Source organism: Cydia strobilella, chromosome 2 (genome assembly GCF_947568885.1).
Source record: "Cydia strobilella chromosome 2, ilCydStro3.1, whole genome shotgun sequence".
NCBI lineage: Eukaryota > Metazoa > Arthropoda > Insecta > Lepidoptera > Tortricidae > Cydia > Cydia strobilella.
Genome location: NC_086042.1, coordinates 9,712,296 through 9,734,685, shown reverse-complemented (window position 1 = coordinate 9,734,685; position 22,390 = coordinate 9,712,296). Strand labels below are relative to the sequence as shown.

The 22,390-nt window shown below is 37.5% G+C and overlaps 2 protein-coding genes across 2 annotated transcripts; one reads left to right on the top strand and one right to left on the bottom strand.

Moving 5' to 3' along the window:
• The first annotated feature begins 1,441 nt into the window (after positions 1-1,441).
• LOC134750522 (F-box/LRR-repeat protein 7-like) lies at positions 1,442-2,816 on the top strand. Its single transcript, XM_063685717.1, has 2 exons — positions 1,442-1,644; positions 1,722-2,816. Exon 2 carries the CDS (start codon positions 1,746-1,748, stop codon positions 2,781-2,783), a length of 1,038 nt encoding a protein of 345 aa, XP_063541787.1. The 5' UTR covers positions 1,442-1,644; positions 1,722-1,745; the 3' UTR covers positions 2,784-2,816.
• A 4,281-nt stretch (positions 2,817-7,097) lies between these two features.
• Positions 7,098-19,227, bottom strand: LOC134750514 (transcription elongation factor B polypeptide 3). Its single transcript, XM_063685705.1, has 10 exons — positions 19,046-19,227; positions 18,602-18,800; positions 18,253-18,413; positions 16,530-17,610; positions 16,054-16,157; positions 12,866-13,041; positions 12,060-12,148; positions 10,737-10,936; positions 9,839-9,988; positions 7,098-8,621 (listed from the first exon to the last, which is right to left on the bottom strand). The coding sequence occupies exons 1-10, from the start codon at positions 19,115-19,117 to the stop codon at positions 8,421-8,423; spliced, it is 2,433 nt and encodes an 810-aa protein (XP_063541775.1). The 5' UTR covers positions 19,118-19,227; the 3' UTR covers positions 7,098-8,420.
• Between the last annotated feature and the right edge of the window lie 3,163 nt (positions 19,228-22,390).

Genomic DNA, 22,390 nt, shown 5'->3' with positions numbered 1-22,390 from the left:
ACATAGACATATACAAGTAGTTATAGACATGAATACGAGCGACCAGGGTAAGGGAAAGACATAGACATAGTATGGTATACAAGAAGTATAGACGCGCCACCGAGCGACCGGGGGTAAGAGAAATATTCATATAAAATTTGGGTAGCATAGGATTTTTTCTCTATCACTTATAAATTTCGATATTTCGCCATCGTCTCCTACCTATGATGTGATAAGGACAAAGCATGGCACTATTTTCTCTTTCCGAGCGACCGGGGGTAAGAGAAAGAATATTCATATAAAATTTGGGCAGCATAGGATTTTTTCTTTATCACTTATAAATTTCGATATTTCGCCATCGCCTCCTACCTATGATGTGATAAGGACAAAGCATGGCACTATTTTCTCTTTCCTTTTATAGGAATCGCAATAAGACTATCTTTCTATATCAAAGAGTGTCAGGTTTGGTGTCAGGCCCTTGGAGAAAGACATATTCATGTATTGACAGTTTCATGTATGGCAGCATAATCCTTTTTCTCTTTCACTCTTATAAATTTCGGTATTTCGCTATCGCCTCCTTGCTATGATGCCAAAACCCGACCATGAAAAAATGCCCAGTCGGTGATAAAGGCAAAGCATGGCACTATTTTCTCTTTCCTCTTATAGGAATCGCAATAAGACTATCTTACTCTATCAAAGAGTGTCAGGCCCTTGGTTACCAATCATAAACCATACTAAACGTACGGTAAGGAATTTTAAAAAATGTGACACCGTGATAAGGACAAACAATAATAGCGCTTTCTCTGCTACTCCTACTGAAGGTTCCATAAGTCCATCTTGTGCGGTCATCTGGCCCCTCCCCCATTTCATCGCTATATTATTAAACCTCCACGTTAGATGCGGATCTTTTGTCTTGCTTCAAATAACGATCGAAAAAGCGACAAAATGCGTTGGTCGTTGCGTAAGCATACGTCGTAGTGCAAAATATACATGTTTGAAAAAAAAAACGCTATAGCTTAAAGTCCCTCCACACTCATGCGCGAATCACGGCGCGAACGTAAGTGTGGAGTCGATTTCGCTGAATAGCGAACTAGACTCCACACTCCCGTTCGCGGCTTCGCGCCGTGATTCGCATGAGTGTGGAGGGCCCGTTAGATAAACTTACTGAATATATGAAACATGGCCTCATTGATCTCATTATCATTAATAAGTTATAATTAATTTAACGTAATAATTGAATGTGAATTAATTTAATCAATCATTTTAATAATAATAAAAAATTATGATGCGCTAACGTTCCATAAAGTACATTTCGGACCACTTCGTCAAGCGCCGCGTAATTTGCTACTTGTATTTGCATCCCTTGTTAATTAACGATAACCGTATAAGTTCATCTCTTTTACATACACTGACGTTTGAATGATAAAAAAAGTTATACATATTTATACTTGCTATTTTTTTGTTGACGTTTGATTTGAGTGAATCGTATTATTGAAGAATTTCTCAAAATAACTTAGAAATTAAAGTTCATACATGTATTCTACGCGTTTGGCAAAAATTAGACGAACAAATGACTTGTCTGTTTAAACAAAGAGATCGCACAACGCGCAAAAGATTTAAGATTTATTGTCTTGTGCTGTCTGTATCTACTTGAAATGATTTAATGTGAGAAAAAAGTTAATTTTTATTATTGTATTAGTCTTAAATATTGTGTTATCTTACTTACCTTTTACTTGTTTTAGTTAACATCGTTGGAACACATCAGGATGGTGTCTGGCGACGAAAACAACTATGACTTAATTAAGCATCTACCAGATGAAATTATAATATTAATCTTTAAAACCCTTCCACTGGAATCGATTTTGACCTGTGAGAATGTATGCAAGCGTTGGAGAAAATTATCTCGAGATGCATCATTGTGGAGACATGTTGTCATTGTTTATTCAGGGAAGCCCGGCCAAAGTGAAGTAAGTGAGCGCAATCTGGAAATCATATCAACGCACGGCAAGTATATATATTGCTTAAAATTACAGTATGTATACAGTTATGCTACTATAAAATCCATTACAGCAAACTGTGACTATATTACTTCACTGGAATTAGTGATGTGCCGAGTTACAAAAGAATTTGAAGAGGATATTTTGAGATGGCCAAATCTTAAAAAACTAAATTTAAGGAATTCTTTACTCATGACCAGCAAGGATGACTTAATAGTGAAATATGATTACTTTAAGGAGTTAAATTATTTAGCCCTATCAGATTTTGGATTAAACCCATTTAATTGTGATACTTTATTGAATTGTAATCATTTAAGTCATATATTGATAGAGAAAATTAAAGATCTGGATGTAGATTATATAAAAAAGTTAATAATATCTAAACAAAATATGTTGGTCACATTTCACATATATGGAGGTGACGCAGTGGACGATAAATGCCTCTCCCTACTGGCACAGTGTCCAGCTCTCAAGGACATGGCAATAATAAGGTGTGAGAACCTTACTGATGTTGGTTTGTTAGCACTTTCCAACCTGAGGACAATACAACATTTACAGATATGGAATAACACTAACTTTACTGAATTAGCACTACTGAAAACATTGGGCAGCAACATTTTTATAAAGCTGGAAAGTCTTAGTCTTTCTAGGATAAGAAATATTACACCAGTAATAGTGGATATCATTTCGGAATATTATAAAAATCTTAAATTTCTGGCTTTGTACCAATGTCCATATATTGTAATGACTGATTATGAAAAGCAGCTGAAATCCAAATTTAGGAATATAGATGTGGTTCTGTACTGACAAAAGCATACTATTGTAAGATATACTGTTTTTATGTAGGTTTTTCTTAATAATATTTTGTATGTTTTGCAATTATGGATCATTTGTATGTATGCTGTGGTGATAAAAATAATCCACATCTCATACCAGTTATGAGTCATGTTATGTTTTTTTATCGAATTTTAAAGCTTTGTCACACTGCAGCGGGGCGGTAGCATGACGCGTTGCGCGCGCATCGAGCTCTCGTTCTGCTTGCACTGTACAGGACAAAGGTGTGCGGCTGACTATAGGGCCAAGCGCCTTGCTAACGTGGCATCCGTGTGCCGAGCTATTATCGCGCTGCGCTACTGCCCTGCTGCACTGTGACGTAGCCTTTAGTGTCACTGTATTGTTGGCTACAGGAACCTTACATTCAAACTGGATGTTCCATCTAGGTAACTCTGTTGTTAAGAGAATAAGAGTGTGTCAAGGTAATTTTGAACACCTCACCTGCTTAGCAAGTTTAGCTGCTGACTGTACCTATGTGTCATATTGATACATACAAACAACCATGAAATAGCAGCTGCCGACCTAAAATAGTTGAGTTTTGTTTGTTATTGTGGCCATCGTTTTCATAAGAATGTAAGTTAGCCATAATTGTAGCCTTTTTCCCATCTGACATAATCACAATAGTTGAATAAGAACAGGTTTTGTTAAAAAAATATGTAGCTAAATTCTAGCTAAATGATGTGCAGAATAACAAGCGTAAAAAAATCCATAAATCGTTTTCCAGTACAAAATCGTTTTATCTTGTATGAACTAGTACATAAGGGTTTTTTAAATTGTTGCATAATTAAGTCAGAGGATATATAATCCATTGAAATGGTACCTTTTGCCTTGCATGAAATCGGGCAGTTCGTTTTTTTTTATGTTCTATGTGATGAAGTGGTTATGGCAAATCCGAGTTTTCGACCTCGGAAACCCAGCGGATCATTGTCAAATTTTTGAAAAACCTCTAAAGTTTCTGACTTTTTAGTTTCTGCCAATTTTTACCAACAAGGACTTATTTTACGGCAAATGTCACTATGAACACTTTAAAGAAGACTAAATTTTAAAGACCTGATAGTTCTTTAGATACAGCTGTTCCAAGTTGCTGAGGTGAGTAAACAAAATAATAGAAGGGTTGTACATTTTGCCTTGCATCAATCGGGTAGTTCTGATTTTTTTGTATGTTCTATGTGATAAAGTGGTTATGGCAAATCCAAGTTCATCACCTGGGAAACCCTCCGGTTATTGTCAAATTTTTGAAATTTTTGAAAAACTGCCCGATTTCATGCAAGGCAACCCCCCTTTTTGAGTACGATTTCAATGGGCTAATAATAGGATAGAGCGGTACTGTCATAGTAAATTTTGTAACCACAGTAAATTCACTGCCATCTATTGACACACTTTAAAACTAATAAATGAAGATTTAAAAAAATACGATAAAATGTATTTAAGTGGATAAATGATTTTTTTTATTTGCATTAATTATTTTATATGATTTTTGACACAAAAGAAATCGACAACGCCATCATCTTTGAATTTAATACAATTACTTTTTTTGCTGAAATGGATTAGTAAAAAAAAAGCATGGCATTCAAATTCATTTAGTATAATTAATTACCTTAATTTATAATGGCATTTTCATAAATCAATGGGATATGGTACATACAGTGCAGACAGTTTGTAATACGGAATATTATCAACAATTTTGCAACCAGCCTTGGTTCCAAAGTAGTTTTCGTATATGTCACTAAAAATATGAATCAGAATAATGGTATTTATTCATTCATAATTAAAAGTAAATAGATATGTTGAAGTATCTTTAACTGTTCGTAATTCAATTTAAGTTAAAAAGTATAAATGCAATAACCGCACGGTTCATGTAAGTACGTGTGCAATGAGCATTAGAAAAAAAGCCTGTTCTATAAAATTGAAAATGGTTTTCTTAAATATGTATAAAAGTAAGCAATTATTTTCAAAATATCATGTTAATTTTACTCAACATATTTTCCTAAAAAAGAACAAACGCAATGGGTCATATATAAAATATCAAGAGCTATTTTTTTAAACATTACTTTGCCCAACAGGTTTAGGTAACTGTGCTATTCCTAATTGTCACTATACACAAGTTCGCAATGAGATAAAATTATTTACAGAAATATTGAAATATTTACAGTAGACAGTTTTATGCTAGGCACATGCTTGATACAAATATGCAACATTCACAATGTTTAACATGACATTTATTGTCGTAACTGCTGTTGTAACTAGGTTAATAGATCACTAAGGCCCACTTGCACCATCCCACTAAGCCCGGGTTAAACGGTTAAACCGTTAACACAGTGTCAAATTGTACTGGTAACCATGGTAACTCCAGGTTTAACCGGTTAACCCCGGGTTAGAGGGACGGTGCAAGTGGGCCTAAGTAGTATTTAAATCAATTAGGATTTATAATAATTCAACAAATTAGAATTGTGATGACTTATGGTTGGGCTGACAGAAATTGTCTACGAGTTTTATTTTACTAATACCTTAAATACCTAGGTACTTACCTGCAACAAATGTTATGGGGTCTACAGATAAAACGACCTACCACTCATTATCACTACTGAGATTTTTTGCCGTATGATCCAACATAACGGTGATTAGATAGTTAGTTCTATATACCCCATGTGCAGCGTTGTTTATAAATCAAATATATGAACCTACATCACAACATTTTATGTTTTCTTGAAAACAAATCACAGCAACCCTATTTATTTGGTACCTATGTTTTAGATATTCCATTTGATTTTTATACAAAATACAGTAAAACCGTCCTAATAAAATAACACAATGTTATAATCTACTTAAAATCCTTAGAACTTATAGGTAATAAAGATGCTGGTTAAGTTTTCCATAAAGGGGCCCACTGATTATCAGTCCGCCGAACGATATCAGCCTGTCAGTTAGAACAAAAAGTTGACAGGCTGATATCGTCCGGCGAACTGATAATCAGTGGGCCCCTTTAGGCTTGCTTGTCATGACCTGAGACTACGAAATATTCAAAAGGGACACCCTCCATACCTCCCCGCGTGCTTTATCATTGTCATAGCTTTATCATTACAATATTTCCATTTTAGCATTATAATATAATATTTAGCCCCATCTACAACAATTATTTGAGGCTCATGGCAAACTGCATCCGATTCGCATGCGCCTAAGATTTTTGATGGGGTTGTCAGTTTGCCATAACCTTACGAACCTGTAGCTAAGATACACAAGATCTAGAACTAAAATGCATTATTTAATGAAATATTTTTATGCCAGATCTACTTAAGAGCCCGGTATCGATTTTAGTCTCAAAAAAATTTAAAATTGATAGATTTAGTCGGTGAAATTGTACAATTTTTGTTAAGTACTTAATAGAAATAACAGGTACTGATTTCTATTAGCACGTCTTCTCATCTTGCAGTTTTTTTTTTTTTAAACAAACTATATAAATTAGTTATGATTTTTTTCTGATGGATGTGTAGGTAAACGCGCGCGCACTGATTTTGTCGGTCTTATTTGTAAATTTCGTAAAGTTTGGACTGCTAAAAATGGTAGTAATTTTGTATTACACATATCCTGTACTCCACCTTTAATAGACTATATTTTTGTTATCATGACCTTGAAGTAGTGTAAATGAAAGTTAGATGAAATCAATTTTCTCCAGAAACTACTCCAAAACAAGTGAGAATTTATCTGAAAATCGACTTAATTTTAACGTAATTTTGATACTTAAACAATCTACAACATTTGCTTGCTGTTCTTATACATTTTGTATAATTTACCACCATAATTTTTTGATGAATTTTTAAAAATTGCCCTTCTCGTCATATATTACCGGTGATGTACGCTCGCGACCTCATTATTAAAAGGCATGATGAGAAGACGTGCTAATAGAAACCAATACTTGTTATTTAGATATTACGTAACAAAAGGTGTACAATTTCAATGACTAAATCTATCAATTTTACATTTTTGCTCTAAACCTAATCGTTACCGGGCTCTTAATTAATGGCGCTCATGGATGGAGAAACGCAAATCTTAAAATGAAGCTTACATTACATAATCGTTCGAAAGAAAATAAAACTAATAACAATTATCTAAATTTAAGGTAGGTACTTACTTGTTCAATTAAAAAAAACTTGTACGTACACTTGCTTATTTTTGGTTTCACTAAGGAACAATAATTCGACGCGTACAAGAAGACTCGAAACAGACTGACGGGGGCCAACGATTTCCTTTTTAATTTATATTATTTTAAACTCAAAAACTCGCGTTCTGTTCAGCAGTATATTCTGCAAAGGTGATGTCAGGGTAAGAGTTGCCAATAACAAAAAAATATATATTTTATGTTGCATTGGGTGTACAACAATCTGGCGGTGGCTCATCCAAAATGCAAGTATACTTAACCGTTTCGCCGCCAAGGAAATAAAAGCGATGTGGCACCCTCACGCCACGCAAGTTTTATGTCGTAAGCTTTCAACTGCGTATGCAGTTGCTGGCAGGTGGGTTGCAACATCGATGAACGAGAGTTCGAGTTGTTGGCGGCGAAAGGGTTAAAATGGGCAAAACTTGTATATACTAGCTATCATACATCTTTTATTTATTTTTTTGAATCGGGATGGTCGCCGTGGGCTAGTTTAAGAGTAGTTTTAGATTCGTAGGAAAATAGCATTCTACTATATTTGAGGTCATTTTTATTCACAGCAAAGAGAAAATCGATTGCAAAGTTTCATTGCTTGCATAAGTTGTGTAAAGTCTAAGAACAAATCATGCCCCAAATTTGACGGCTGAATAAGAGGCCATTGTACGGCGCCATATGTTTTGTGGTGCCTAATTGAATCGTTTACTATTGAAAATCATAGTTACTATACTTACCACACAGTGGCTAAAAAAAAGGTGCATTCCCGTTGCTAGGGAAGTTTTGGGATTATACTGAGCAACTTTTACTATTGGACCAACCACGAAATAGCCAAAAAAAAATTTACTCTCCCATAGAAAATGGACCAGCCAAAATGTATGAACCAGCCAAATTTTTTTTCGCGATTTCGGGGTTGGCCCCATAGTAAAAGGTGCTCAGTATAATCTCAAAACCTCCCTGGCAACGGGAATGCACTTATTATTTTAGTCACCGTGTAAAATGTACGGGGATGTATGTGCCATCTACATAAGTAGTAACATTCGAAGCGCGAAATGGTCTTAGACTTAGACCTTTATACATGCTATACAATAAATGACTCTTTGGTTCACAGCGATGCAAATGATTTTCACAAATGAATGCCGAAAGAAAAAATCCGAAACGTCGGAGAAAGTCCATAAATAATATGCTTGAAAAAATAACATCAATTCACACATAGTACAACCCGCTTAAAATGTGCGTTTTAAGCGGGAAAGAGTAAACATGTAATAAAACAAGTCACAGGGACCGGTCGAATTCGCTTATCACGAGGGTCAGTTTAAGCGGATTTTACTATATTTTGCCGAAGACGAACCCTACAAAATTACAGTTTTAAGAACGAACCGCGGCGAAGCGCCAAAAGAAAAGTCGATCGGCCCCCGGCCGGTAGCACAATCGAGCACGGAGTCCCCCGGGTCGGGGCGCGCTCATCGCTTGCGGCCGCGCATGAACTGCAGCGCCTTGGCCATGAGCGGCGCCTTCTTGGGCTTGAGCGCCGCGCCGCCGGCCGGCAGCACGGGCGCCGGCCCGGCGCGCGCGCCGCCGCGCAGCACGTTGGGCGCCGCCGCCAGCGCCGCCACGCGCGCCGCCGGGCTCGCCGACGCCAGCAGCGCCGTGCCGTGCTGCGCCTGCATCATGCACGATCTCATCTATACTACCAATACCCAATACCGAGCCAAGCCACATACATTGTGATACAAGTTGGTCATTACACACGAGGGGAGATGTGTAATAAAAGAAAGCCGATGTGCGTAATGACCAATGTACACGAGTTTCATACGATGTTTTTCAACACACTTGCGAGGAAAAAAATAAATTTCCATATTAATCAAATTTTAATTGTTAAAACAGTAAAAGTCTAAAATCTGTCATACTGCCCGCCGCGCCTATCGCCTGCCGCTGGCGCTGGCGGGCCGGCCGGGCCCCGGCACGCGTTGTTGTAAAATCTACTAGACTAATTTAAGAAAGCTCCTTTTCCATACATATTCATAAGTCAGTCGGATTATATCATTCATTACGTAACAAGTGCTATTAGGGTTCCGAAGTCAACAAGGAACCCTAACGTCCTGGCCACGACATTGGTCTTAGCGACGGGCGACGCGACGAAGTACCTAGAACGAAGCGACGAGCATGCCACGCAGGTGTAGGTACATCGCTGTAGCGTTGGCGGCATCGAGCGTATGTGACGTATTCAAGTGTTTAAAAATAATGTCTTTATCGAAAGTGGCTTTTCAGCTAGTGCCTCGAAAGCAGCTCATATTTAGAAAAAAAAAACCCGAAAAATTTTATGAGTAAGAATGAGTGTAGAAACATTAATATATTATTTTCATTACATTTGGACGTGTATTTACACAAACCTGTACGGTGTAATCGGATCAAAAAGAGTTTTGAGCAATCAATTAAGGCGAGCTGGCAGGATGACAGATGCAAGACTGCATACTAACTGTTTTAACAATTAAAATTTGATTAATATGAAAGTTTACTTGCAAGTGTGTTAAAAAACGTCGTATGTAACGCGTGTGCATTGGTTGCTTACAGCTCGCGCGCACAATACCGCCTCGTGTGTGATGACCAACATAGCGCACTTGTATCAGAATGTACTATTTCAATTCGACTTAACAATCTTTTATTGTTTACCTCCTCGACCTCGTTCTGTTAAAATCGGAATTATCTCTTAATTAAAGAAAGAACTAGCAGCAAACGAATTACAATTTTTATAAAGCTTAATCTGTAAAAGCATCATTTATTTCAGTAGGCTTAGCACAGGAGCGCCGCGACAGCATCTCGCCCGCGAGTCGAGAAGTTTATCTATTACTCTAAGCAACACATTAGATTTCAAATATACCTGTTTCCTGGCAATGTTGCGTGGCGGTTTCACTACAGAATCCACATACGCCATCTTGGTTTGCTTGATGGGCGCCTTCTTGGCTTCTTGAGTCATTCTGATATTGGCCGTTAGAGACTTGAGTTTATCTTCCTGCTCCTCTTGGCATCTCTGTAAACCAAATTGGACGTCAGTCAAAATAAGCGCAAGATGCAATTCATCATACTGTCTTTTTCTTATGCAATTATCCCAAAAAGAGAGATGAGTATAATTTTTTGTATTCTACTCTTATTGACCAAACTTATTTGCCAGGCTATATTACGATCAAATTCAAGTCACGATTTTTTTAGGCCATATACCTTTTCTGGCGAGTGTGCCTTGGACCAAATGGCGGAAAAGAGTGGGACACTTAAGCTAATATTAATAAAAAAAACCCGGCCAAGTGCGAGTCGCACTCGCGCACGAAGGGTTTCGTACCATTACGGAAAATAACAGCAAAAAAATCACGTTTGTTGTATGGGAGCCCCATTTAAATATTTATATTATTCTGTTTTTAGTATTTGTTGTTATAGCGGCAACAGAAATACATCATCTGTGAAAATTTTAACTGTCTAGCTATCACGGTTCATGAGATACAACCTGGTGACAGACAGACAGACGGACAACCTATTCTACTATTAGATAATAACTCTTTGCTAACATCGACAAAAGAATTGCGCAATTGGAGTGGGAATAGGCCGGCCATATCTGTCGCAGGGTTGACGACCAATAGGGCTGTAGTACATGTTCTGGAGATCTCGAATGAGAAGCCGAAATGTCGGTAAGCCAAGCCAGTACCGACCTGCCATGGAACCGCCGCAGTCGGAACAACATGGAAATGCATGAAAGCAAGAACAATTTCATGTTGTATCATACATACCATGTACATCTCTCTCCACGCTTCCATCTCTTGTCTTTTCTTGTTACGGAAGTGTTTCTCACAGAAAGCCTTCCACAAATGGTCGGTGTCCTCGGTGAGGTAGGGGTTGTGGTACTCCAGCATGAACAGCTGCTGCGGTGTGGCTTTGTCGACGATGGGCTTCAGTATCTCGTATGGCACGCCTCCGGTGAACTCGAGTGCTGGGAATAAACAGATAATAAATTGTCAAGTTACAACCAAAGCCCACTAATTACTAACATCAGTTAAGTTAAGAGCCACAAACTGTGGCCCACAGTCAACGGTACTAGTGCGAAAACAAGGTTGATTTAAATTATTTTTTCCTAAATAAAGTTCACCAGCTTATATATTTCCCACTGCTAGCAGACACAGGCCTCCTTTAGAGAGTTCGGGCCTAGTGATGGGAAATTGCCGAGAATATTTCCGATTGGGAGAATATTCTCGGTAATGTTACGGAAATATTCCCAAAACTGGCAATTTATCAAAAAGCGCGTGTTTTTTGTATAGAAACTAGATTTTTTCTAAAGATGAAATATTTTAGAAATACAAGGTTCCTTATCCTTACGTTAAAACCAGGATCATTCCACTTGAAATTTCATGAATTTTTCGTAAATTTCCATAATGTACCGTAAAATTCTCATAAATTGCAGGGAAATTTCCTTGCAATATATTTTAATATGAAAATATGGTCTATAAATAACATTTCTGTATGTTGTTTCTCGCAAAACTATGCTTAAAAAATGTTATTTGTATATAATGTTATTATATGTATTTAAGGTTAGTCTGCGGCAACTTTTTGTGGACGAGTGGATCTTTTTAGGGTTTAGCCATCACCAAAGATTGGTCAGTGTCGCAATCTGCACTGTGGTATGTTCGGACATTAAGAAAGTCTTTGAGACTTGACCTCTTAGCTATTATAAAGTCAATTTGGTGCCAGTCCCCTTAGCGTGGATGTCTCCATGAGACTTTGTGCACTAGTTTATGAAGGAAGTAGGTATTAGTGACACAAAGAGAGTATGGAGCACAAAAGTCCATGAGACGTTGACCGTTATAGTTCATGTATCCAATTCCATGTGCCCCCATTGATTCGGGCCAGTTCCGAGAGACATTACCAATTCTCGCGTTAAAGTCACCCAGGAGTAAAAGTTCGTCAGATCCTTTTTTTTCGTGTGTTCTTAAAAATAAACTATTGATTGGTCAGTTATTTTCGCATCTTCACGAGGACGTCTTTGTCGATCAGGTGATGCAACTAATTAAATAACTATTATCAAGTTTGTATGAATCATTCAACTGTGAATTACTCACCATCTATGTGCTCTTGGAGGACATGGACGCACAGCTCGTAAAGTGTGGGAATTTTTCCTATAACCTTGTTTCCGGAGTACACTTTCGTTCTGTAAATAAACATTAAGGTTAATACCCAAACGTACAGTGACTAATGACTACATGGTTTTGAAGAAATCTTGCTTTCCTCCGTCGCGATATCGGGTCGGCATGTCGGCAAAGAGAATCAAATTTTAATTCTATATTTAAAACTTCAGTTGGGTTTGGGCGGCAAATTTTAACCCCTGGGTGTTGATGGGCTAAGAATGCTCTTGTATCTGGTGGAATAAAAGACCTGTGTCATGATAAAGCACAGACGGGCTGTCTAGGGAGACGAGAAACTAAAAACTCAAAGCAGATAGCGCTCCTGAGGCGTTGTTGCACTAAAATGCCCAATAAACGAAAACGAACTTTAATTGGTCTCTATTGTTTCCCATAAAGTTTTAAGTCGTAATGTATTGTTTGTCCACATTTTCGTTAGTCATAATTTGGTTTTTCTCAGAAACGCGTAACTTTTCAGGATTGCCATAAAACCAACGAAAATCCTGAAAAGTTAACGGTTTCAGAATTATGACTAATGATAATCTGACAATCATTATGTAATGATTGTCAGATTATCATTAGTCATAATGACTCATCAATGATGGTCATGACTTTCAATAATTATGTCAAACAAAGGGATCCCGAACTTTAATGTATATCTAGGCAGCAATAGTTTTCAGACAACCTGAAAAAAGCACATTTTGGGTCAGTAATTTAAATATCTGTGCACCAAATTTAATAATTACCTTTGGTTCTTTAAAGATATGACTTGGCTCATAGCGTCTTCGTCGGTGAAGTGCGGCATGAGGCGGGGGGGCGGGCGCGGCCGGTAGTTGGGCGAGATCTCGGGCAGCGCGGAGATCTCCAGCGACGGCAGCGGCGCCAGCTTCGCGCTCGGCGCGAGCAACGTCGCTGGGCTTAGCTGTCGAAACACGGATTTAACGTGAAACTTATTTAATTTAAATACAGATTTAGCTGGTCCGCTTGCTAGTTTGTATGCGGGTGGGCCAACTAAACCTCTTAGCGTTGTTAGGGCTCACGGCTCGCACAGGCCGCCTGAGGTTTGCTCGTCGAGCTAACCTCAAGAATTAGTGTAGGCATGTGTTTTTAACCTTTTCGCCGCCATTGACTTGATATGTCAGTAGGTATATTTCGTGCCCCACACACCACGACTTGATATTTTATAGGGATTGTTTACGTGCAATGAGGTTGGCAACTGTCAAAGGTTTGTAGAGATGGCGCCATCATAGCTTGCCCCTTTTTCTACGAGATTTAGCTTAAAGGTCTGGCATCCAGGGCATTAAAAAAACAAACATTGACACAATGAGGGCTATCGTTTTTTTGCTCACCAGTTGGCGCCTCTGTTGATGGTGGTCCAAAAGACTAAAGAACAGCTGTCAGTCATTGAAGTGACAAGGGACATTTCGAACTATGGAAAAGACCACCATCTACACTAGCGCTCCTAGCGGCGAATTCATACGCGTTAGCCCTCATTCTAGGGATTGACAGGGCAAGCTATGCTGGCGCCAGTGGCGCCATCTGCTAATTATTTCGACCGGCCAACCCCATTCTTGACATGGCGTTGATGACACTTTATTACTTCATTGACGTGGCGGCGAAAAGGTTAACAAAGCGACTGTAATCTAATCTTCCAGTCAGGGTGGAAGTGGAGGAAGTAGGTAGGGTTATTTCCACTAGTTACCACCAAGTTGTTACCAGTAGTAACTACTGGAAAAAAAACACAGAATGAGTTGTGGGGCAAAATCGCTACAGAGTGAGAGCCCCAAAACTCAAATCGGGGATTTGGCAGATCCCGCCGGCGATGGCGGGATGAACTGGACTCCTTTTTGAAGGAGTGGCCAAACACAGCATTGGAAAGAGATCTGTGGAGACCGAATTTGAACTTTTGTGAGACATACTAACATTAATAGTAGATTGTTAACCAAGGGATGAAAGGATTTCTGCCGAGGTAATAGTTAGAGGAAAATATTTTTAGGATCACCATTAGGGGTCATCCATTAATTACGTCACACGTTTAGGGGGAGGAAGGGGGTCAAGAAAATGTGAAAGAAAAGAAAAGAAAATATGACAAGGGGGAGGGGGGAGTCACAAACTTTGTGACGTCACTTTAACTTCATCAATAACCGATTTTTTTAAATATTTTTTTTGAATGATAATCGTTTTTATTCGTGTAGTTTTCTTTCCTAATTGATTTTGTGTTATTGTCTTGTATTAAATGTCGATTTCGTTGAAAACTAGATTACCATAAATGTGACGTCATACCAGGGGGGAGGGGTTTGCCGTATGTAACCTAATAAAAAACCTAGAAATACGTGTGACGTAATAAATGGACGACCCCTTAGTAGTGAGTCCATACGCCTTAGCAAAGATAGATATAACTCCGTAATAGATGGATACAGTCTAAGGAAAAAACGTGCCTCGAAAATCACGAAAATTTGATTCTCGATCAGAGGGCGCCACTAGTTTTGGTCTACTCTCGTATAGAGGGCGTTGACGGTTTCGTTTGTTATTTATAATTTTAACGCATATCAGTGAAAGAACATGGGTCAAAATCATAGAAAAATAATTAATGCAAATAAAAAAATCATTTATCCATATATAAATACATTTTAACGTATTTTTATAATCTTCATTTTTAGTTTTAAAGTATGTCGATAGATGGCAGTGAATTTACAGCGGTTACAAAATTTACTATGACAGTACCGCTCTATCTTATTATATCCTCTTTGGCCTTAGGGACAGTAATATTTTGTATGGGAGACAAATTTCGTCACGTGAGTCACCATGATTTTTCTTAAAATTTACCGTTATAAGCTAAAGCAAACATAAGAAAATATATCTAAGTTAGGATTGTGATCTTAAAACATATTAAATTAATATATAGGTAGTAGTAGTAAATATTTTCCAAATGAACAGGACAGTTTTATACAGAAAATAGTTGATCGGCCCAGGTACTTCATTTATTTTAGGTTTTTGAGCTAAAATACTACTTTAAATGTTAATATATTTTTCCATTTTTATTGTGGGACGTACCACATTATTACAATCTATAAATCTACGAGTCCCACGTTGACCAGAGTTGATCATCGTTGATTTTTTCATTGTGATTGACATCTGTATATACAATTTAACAATTAAAATATTAGTTTGTTTATAGTTAGTAGTGTCCATTCAGTTTTCGGCTAATACTAGTGTTGGCGATGACCATTAACCACATGATAATCGCGACGAAACATATGAATATGACGTTTCGGTGCTAAACTTTTTGTAAATAGTCAGGTATAGGTATTATCTTTTGTCGTATTATTGTTGTAACTAAGCTTTAGTATGCTTAGGGTTAATATTATGTATAAGTGTATAGATATCTGGCCAGATAGATTAAGATTTGTAAAGAAAAACTTAACTCAAAAAAGACTTGACAAGATACGAGTAAAGGCATGTAAATCACTCTACTCCCACTCCCAAAATTTCATCTAAAAACACAAACTTCCATCCAAATCAGTATATCAAATTTGACGATATACCGATAGCAGCGCCACCTACCGGTTCCTGTTGTTTTTTTAAACCATCCATGTATTCTAAAACCGTCCCCAGAATGTAACACACTTTTCTGAAAACCGCATCAAAATCGGTTCAACCAAACGCGAGATAATCGCGAACAAACATACATACATACGGGTCAAACCGAGAACCTCCTTTTTTATGAAGGTGGTTAATAAAACGATTGTCTGCCATCTTTCTGTCCAAATGATTATGTATTAAGTAAAATATGTGTAATTGTTTACCCATTATTATCATTGTATCGCATGACAGACATTTTATTTATTCTCGAGTTCATCCTTGACCGATTTTTCTAATAAAATACTTAAACTAGATTAATGGTATGAGTTGGTAAGTTGAAGCGCGTACTTACATCATTATTAAATGTGTTGGGTGAAGAAATTTCTTTTAAAGAAACTGTTTTCTTTTTTGGCTTCACAGGACTAGCCATGCCCAAGGCTTCAGCAAAACTGGCACCTTTAAATTTGATAATAGTTTTTAAGAAAGAGTTATGTACCTATAAATTATATTAACAAATTTTCGGAAATAAATTCTTATAATGGTTGTTAAAACTGTCCATAACCAATATCAAACAGTAAAATGAAGAAAAGGAAAGGTGTAATGTCTAAGAAAAATCTGTTCCTCAAGTTTGACATCTGAAGTAGATATTGCTTTATGGCCCCACACATTATGTGATAACTCTGGTATTAAGGTAAAAGTTGACATTTGACTTTACACCTCTTCCACAAACAATAAATCTTTGCCAATATTAAAACAATGTGGGAAATGTTCCAATCTGTAGGCCAAGGTTAAGCTCTGAATATTATAACCTTAAAAAAAAATGTTTACCTGATCCACAATCAATACCATCATCACTATCCACAATATTGTTTATTTGTGGTTTTGTCTTTGGTACAGCCACTTTACTGCTTGACTTCTCACTTTTGTGAGACGAAGAGGAACTTGAATTATGTTTAGACTTTTTTTCACTACTCCTGTCATCAACCTTGTTTTTATCTTTGCTGTCATTCTTGGATTTACTCTCATGTGATGACTTTTTCTCACTCTTATGGCTATGACTTGATTTTTCTTTAGAAGAACTACTCTTATCTTTACTTTTTTCAATGCTAGACAAACTATGCTTTTCCTTAGAACTACTACTATTTTCTCTTGACTTATGTTTTTGCATTTCTTTATCAGAAGAACTCTTGCTTGAGTTATGTTTCTCTTTGTCTGACTTATGAGACTGGCTGGAGTGTTTTTCAGATTTACTTTCACGCTTCTCATTCTTGTCATGTTTTTCTTTACTTCTATCAGACTTATCTTTTTGTGAGCTGGACTTGTAGCTTTCAGAGGAACTTCTTTGTTTTTCAGAAGAATGACTATGCTTTTCAGAAGAACTCCTAGGTTTCTCAGAGGAAGTCTTATGTTTACTAGATGAATTGATGTCTTCCCTTTTCTTATCTTTTTCAACACTATGATCAGATTTGTGTTTCTTCTCTGAACTACTTTCCTTGTCCATGGATTTAGTATTTTTATGTGAGCTCTGTGACTTCTCACTAGACGAGGTTTTACTAGATGAATGTCTTGAGTCAGAACTATGACTTTTAGAATGTCTGTCATTATCAGAAGACTTTTTTGATGTTTCTTTTTTAGGTTCCACATTATGGCTGTGCAAAGAATGTTTTGTTGATGCAGATTTGTGATTTTCTGAAGATTCTATTTTTATCTTTCGGTTAGTATTCCTATGATTTCTATCATCGCTTGATGAATCTGACAACTCACTCTCACTGTCTGAGCTCTGTGAATCTTCAGAGTCATGATGATCATCACTCTCGGATGGTTCCTGCTTGACTTTAACTGATCTTTTCTGGTTATTACTCTCACTCAAGCTTGAGTGTTTGGACTTTTTAGTGTTACTGTCTTCTTCCTACAAGATAACAAAAAAATGAACTAAAATTAAAAACCTGTTTAGGATTGGTATCACATAAATAATTAAAAAAGAAACTGTTGACACATTGAAAAATGATGCAGTTTTTTAGTAAATAATTTACAAAGATTCTTATTACCCTCACTGTTGTCTGCAGAAACATTATAGTCTGTTGTTATAAAGCACAACAGCATTATAGTCATGTCAGTATAAAGCACAACAGCTATAAATATATTTAATTTTTATAAGTGAAAAACTGTAATTGGCTCTGTAATTCTATTGTAGCTTGTAGAAATGTTTATAGCTGTTGGTTTTCCACATATGAAATAAAAATAAAATAAACCACAACAGCAACAGGAATTGGAGCCTTATTTATGGTAGACAAATGCAATATTATGTTCAACTTATGCTGTATAGTGTGCTTATGCAAATATACTTGTTTTCTTGCACTCTGTCTTGTTCATATGTACCTTTTTTGTTTACTTAACAAGTCTGTGATGGACATTCTGCAAAATGTTTATCAGGATAGTAATCTATAACAATTCACAAAAAGGCTTTAAATATGAGAGCCTTCATACATCATTAACACAAGTTAATTAGGCTATAGGGCTCTGGGAAATTGTAATAAGAAAGAATACTAACCTCACTGCTGTGATATTTCCTTTTGGTTCCACTTGTATTTCCATTTATACGCGATCCATCAGATTTATATGATCTTTCCGAGTCATCATTGTGCCTACTATTAGACCGATTAGCAGTGTCATCACTATCTTTTCCATTTCCATGCCCATTGTAGTTAGTGGCTGATACAGGATAATTAAGCTCATTATTAAAATAAACTTCACACACACACACACACAAAGTGTTTTAACATCAAGCTGCACACAACAATATTGACCAGTAAACTTAAATAATTCTTATCTATTAAAATATATAGTATCTAAAATAGAAAAATAAACACAAGCATGCAGCTAGGATCTTAAGAGCTCACTGTCATTGTTTTGATCGGCTTCCTGGTCGCTTTCCTCGGATGCGACCATACATTTCCATTTGTTGACGAGAGCTCGCGCGGCCTGTCCCACGGTGCCCGGATCCTTGCGTAATGCGTTCACGGTGCGGCCCACACCCGTCTCCTGCAGGTGCTGCACCGTCACTCCCAGCCCGAACAGTTTGTCGATCGACTTCAGAACCTGAACAATCAAAAACTCACCCTAAGCTACGTGTCCAACTGCCATATTACGTACTAAACGTCTCGCGATACAGGAATAGTCGTCCAATGGTTCAATCCTTGCCCTTTTCACGTCGGTATAGGTCATATTACTTAAAACCGACGTAAGTGAAAATATAACTACGCAGTATAAAGACTGGGATTTATCTTATTTTTCAAAAAAATAGGAAAGGACCGCCTGTAAACGCATACTCAGTTGACACTCACTTTCTGCTCATCGTTTGGATATTTTTCTATGGCATGTTGATAATGTTTTACTAAATCGAGTACAGACGCCATAGCGTACAATAAGAAAGAATTAGTCAACAATAGTGTTGATTTTTATCAATACAAAATGAACGACAGCTGGTAAAAGGACACCATTTTCGTCACACACACATAAACGTTAAATAAATAAATTGTCAAGCCGAGTTGACGTCGCTGACGTCGGTGGACAATAGACAAGATCTTTTATTTTTTTACAGTAGTGAATGTACTTCGGATTCTAGTATTAAGGCCGGGATACACGAGGTTAGTTTTTCAAGGCAGGATAGTAAACTAGTGCTATAGTTGGTCAAACCAAATTGTCAGTAAATAAGAACAAAAAAACTATATTCATCCTTTTTTCTTGGGTGCTAGTACTAGTATAAGACAAAGATAGTATGATTTTCTCTGTCTATGTTTGAAATGAGACAGTCCTTTGACTATAGTGTATACAAAACTAGCTTATTTCTAGGCTAGTAAGCTAGTACTGATGCCAGGATAGTTTTTAATAGCTTGCCGTTCTATTGTTTAGCTAGTAGCGCCCTCCAGCTGCCCCCAGCACTGATTTAGCTGTCCTAGCGTGTGTACTAGCTTCGTGTGGCCGGCGAAGCTAGCATCCGTTCGGGTAGTGCTATTTCATTTTACTTCACGAACGTGTTGTTATCAAGAATACAATACTCACTAAAGGGTTCTCCACACTCGTGCGCGAATTGTGGCGCGAAGCTGTGATCGTGAGTGTGGAGTCTAGTTCGCTAATCAGCGAAATCGACTACACACTCGCGTTCGCGTCTTCGCGCCGCGTAGTCTGAACGGCCTTAAAAGTAAAGGGCTTATTACACTTAGGCCCCATTAGCACGAGCGCTTTTTCAACGCGCGTTAAGAAAGCGTTTGAATGACAAGTGGAAACATGTGTATTTATTCAAACGATGGTGATAGCGCTTTTTATCAAGCGTTGTTGGATTTTCAACTTTACGCCTTGGTCCTTAAATCGAATTTAGCGTGCGAGCAGATTCAAGCGCTTTTTTAACGCGCGTTGAAAAAGCGCTCGCGCCAATGAGGCCTAATATCGGTCATAATCGGAGAGCCAAAATGGCGTTTGCGTCTGAACGGCCCATAGACCTAGCATTACATCTAGATCAGCTATACGCATGCGCCCGTGAGGGACAGAACATACGCAATGTGACAGTATGATTGGTCGAGTAGATTTGTAGCCCACCATAAGCCTTAAGGTCCCTCCACACTCGTGCGCGAATCGCGGCGCGATGCCGCGAACGCGAGTGTGGAGTCTATTTCGCTAAACAGCGAAACCGACTCCACACTCGCGTTCGCGGCTTCGCGCCGCGTAGTCTGGAGCGCGCTATACAAATTTACGGTGGGAGTTAAAAAAAAAGTGAGACTGTGACAAGGACAAACAATAACAGCGCTTTCTCTGCTAATCCTACTGAAAGATACATAAGACTATCCCGTTCGGTATTTTCCCCCCACCCCTCATGACCGATCCAGTTATACTAGATCATACTAGATTCATGGAACGGCCTGATTTGATAGGACAATTTAATCAGATTGGCGAAACATTTTCCCTGTCTGGACGCCTTTATCCTGCCTTTGAACGGCGATCGGCCGCGATATCGGGGTCGTAACACACTACCGCACCGCACCGCGATCTTGGTGCGCCGATCTCTTTCTCGCTCTCACTTATGGGTGCGGCGCACCTGGTATAGTATATCTGAAGAGGAGTAATGTAATGCTGATAATAATGCCATCTCTGGGTTATGCTGGACATCTATTCCTCAGCCGTTGTGCCCTGCTGAGCTAAAATGCGGTATCTCAATTACAGATACTTACTTACTTGCAGCTTACTTACTTACTCACTTACTTACTTGAATTTAAGGTACTTATTTGCATGCAATCTCAATTGAAGATTGCATGCAAATAAGTACCTTAAATTTGAAACATAACGTTCCATTTCCAGTTCATTCGTTTTTGAGATACCACCTTTTAGCATAAGGAGGGCTGAGTGTGGCTAGATATTATTCTTGTGTGTAGATAGTAGAAAACAAAATATACCAAAACAAATATTTAAGCAGGTAACTTAATCGTATTTAATTAAATCTAGAAGAATATTATTTTAATAAAAAATGTTTTGTTAATGTTACTAACCTTACGTTGCAAATGAACTAGGAAACAAATTAATTTGAAACGTAAAAGTAGTTTTTTTAATATGTAGCTCAAAACCGTATAATGACAGACTGACGTATTATGATGAATAAAAAAAGCAAATGACGTTTGGTTTGACGGGAAATTTTGAAATGATTTCTAAGTTGTTTTTTAATATAAATTCCGTTTAAACATATTTTTGATCAGATCGTTTCTTTATGTCACAACCAACCTTGTGAGTTGTGTTGAGTTGTTTTCTTACTCATCCAACCAAACCAACGCCGGCAAGATGAAAAGCAATGGCGGCCGGGCCGCGCCGTCTGTGTACCTTCTTGTATTAGGCCGGTCCGCACAGTTCAAAATGTATGAGAAATCTACATTAATTCTCACATTAGAGATTTTTTGAGATGTGATTACCTATGTTACAAATAATATATTTTGAAAAAAATCTCCACAAAATATGTCAATTTGTTTTTATAAATCCAAATTATTACTAAAATAGAGAAATAAACCAAAACATCAATCCCCACACTAGAGATTTTCTAATATGCTGTTCTCAGGCATATACTCATTAAGTATTTATATTTTCTTCCAGCTTGGCACAGAAACCAACCCAATAACTTTCTTTATTAAAAAATTTTTTTACATAAAAATAACAACTAATGTGTACATAAAAATTACATGTTAATTAAGCTCTTTATATTTACTATATTCTACAAAAAAATCTCTAACGTAAATGAATCCGTTTAATTACTATTAACCATTTTTGTTTCGAATTTTTTTTTGTTGCTTATAGAAAATGGACACTCGACTTTTGTTTCACCTTCATAAATTTCTTACTCATGTTAGTGTAATAACAAAAAAAATCTCACGTATATGTAATATTGTATGGAATACAACCATAATTATTACGACGTCCAAGCTATTTAAATTACCCACGCAGGCACTAACTGACGGGTACTGATTCACTGTAGAGAACGTTTGATCGACTTCCATATCTCCGTCTCACTTCAATGTTCGCGGTAGACGATCGGTCCGCTTGAACTGCCGAGAGTTCGCGATGCGGTCGACCGTTAATTCTCCCATGACTAACTTACCCAGTTTCATCGGTACGCGTAACGATTGTTTACGCATGTTTAATTTTGATTGCGC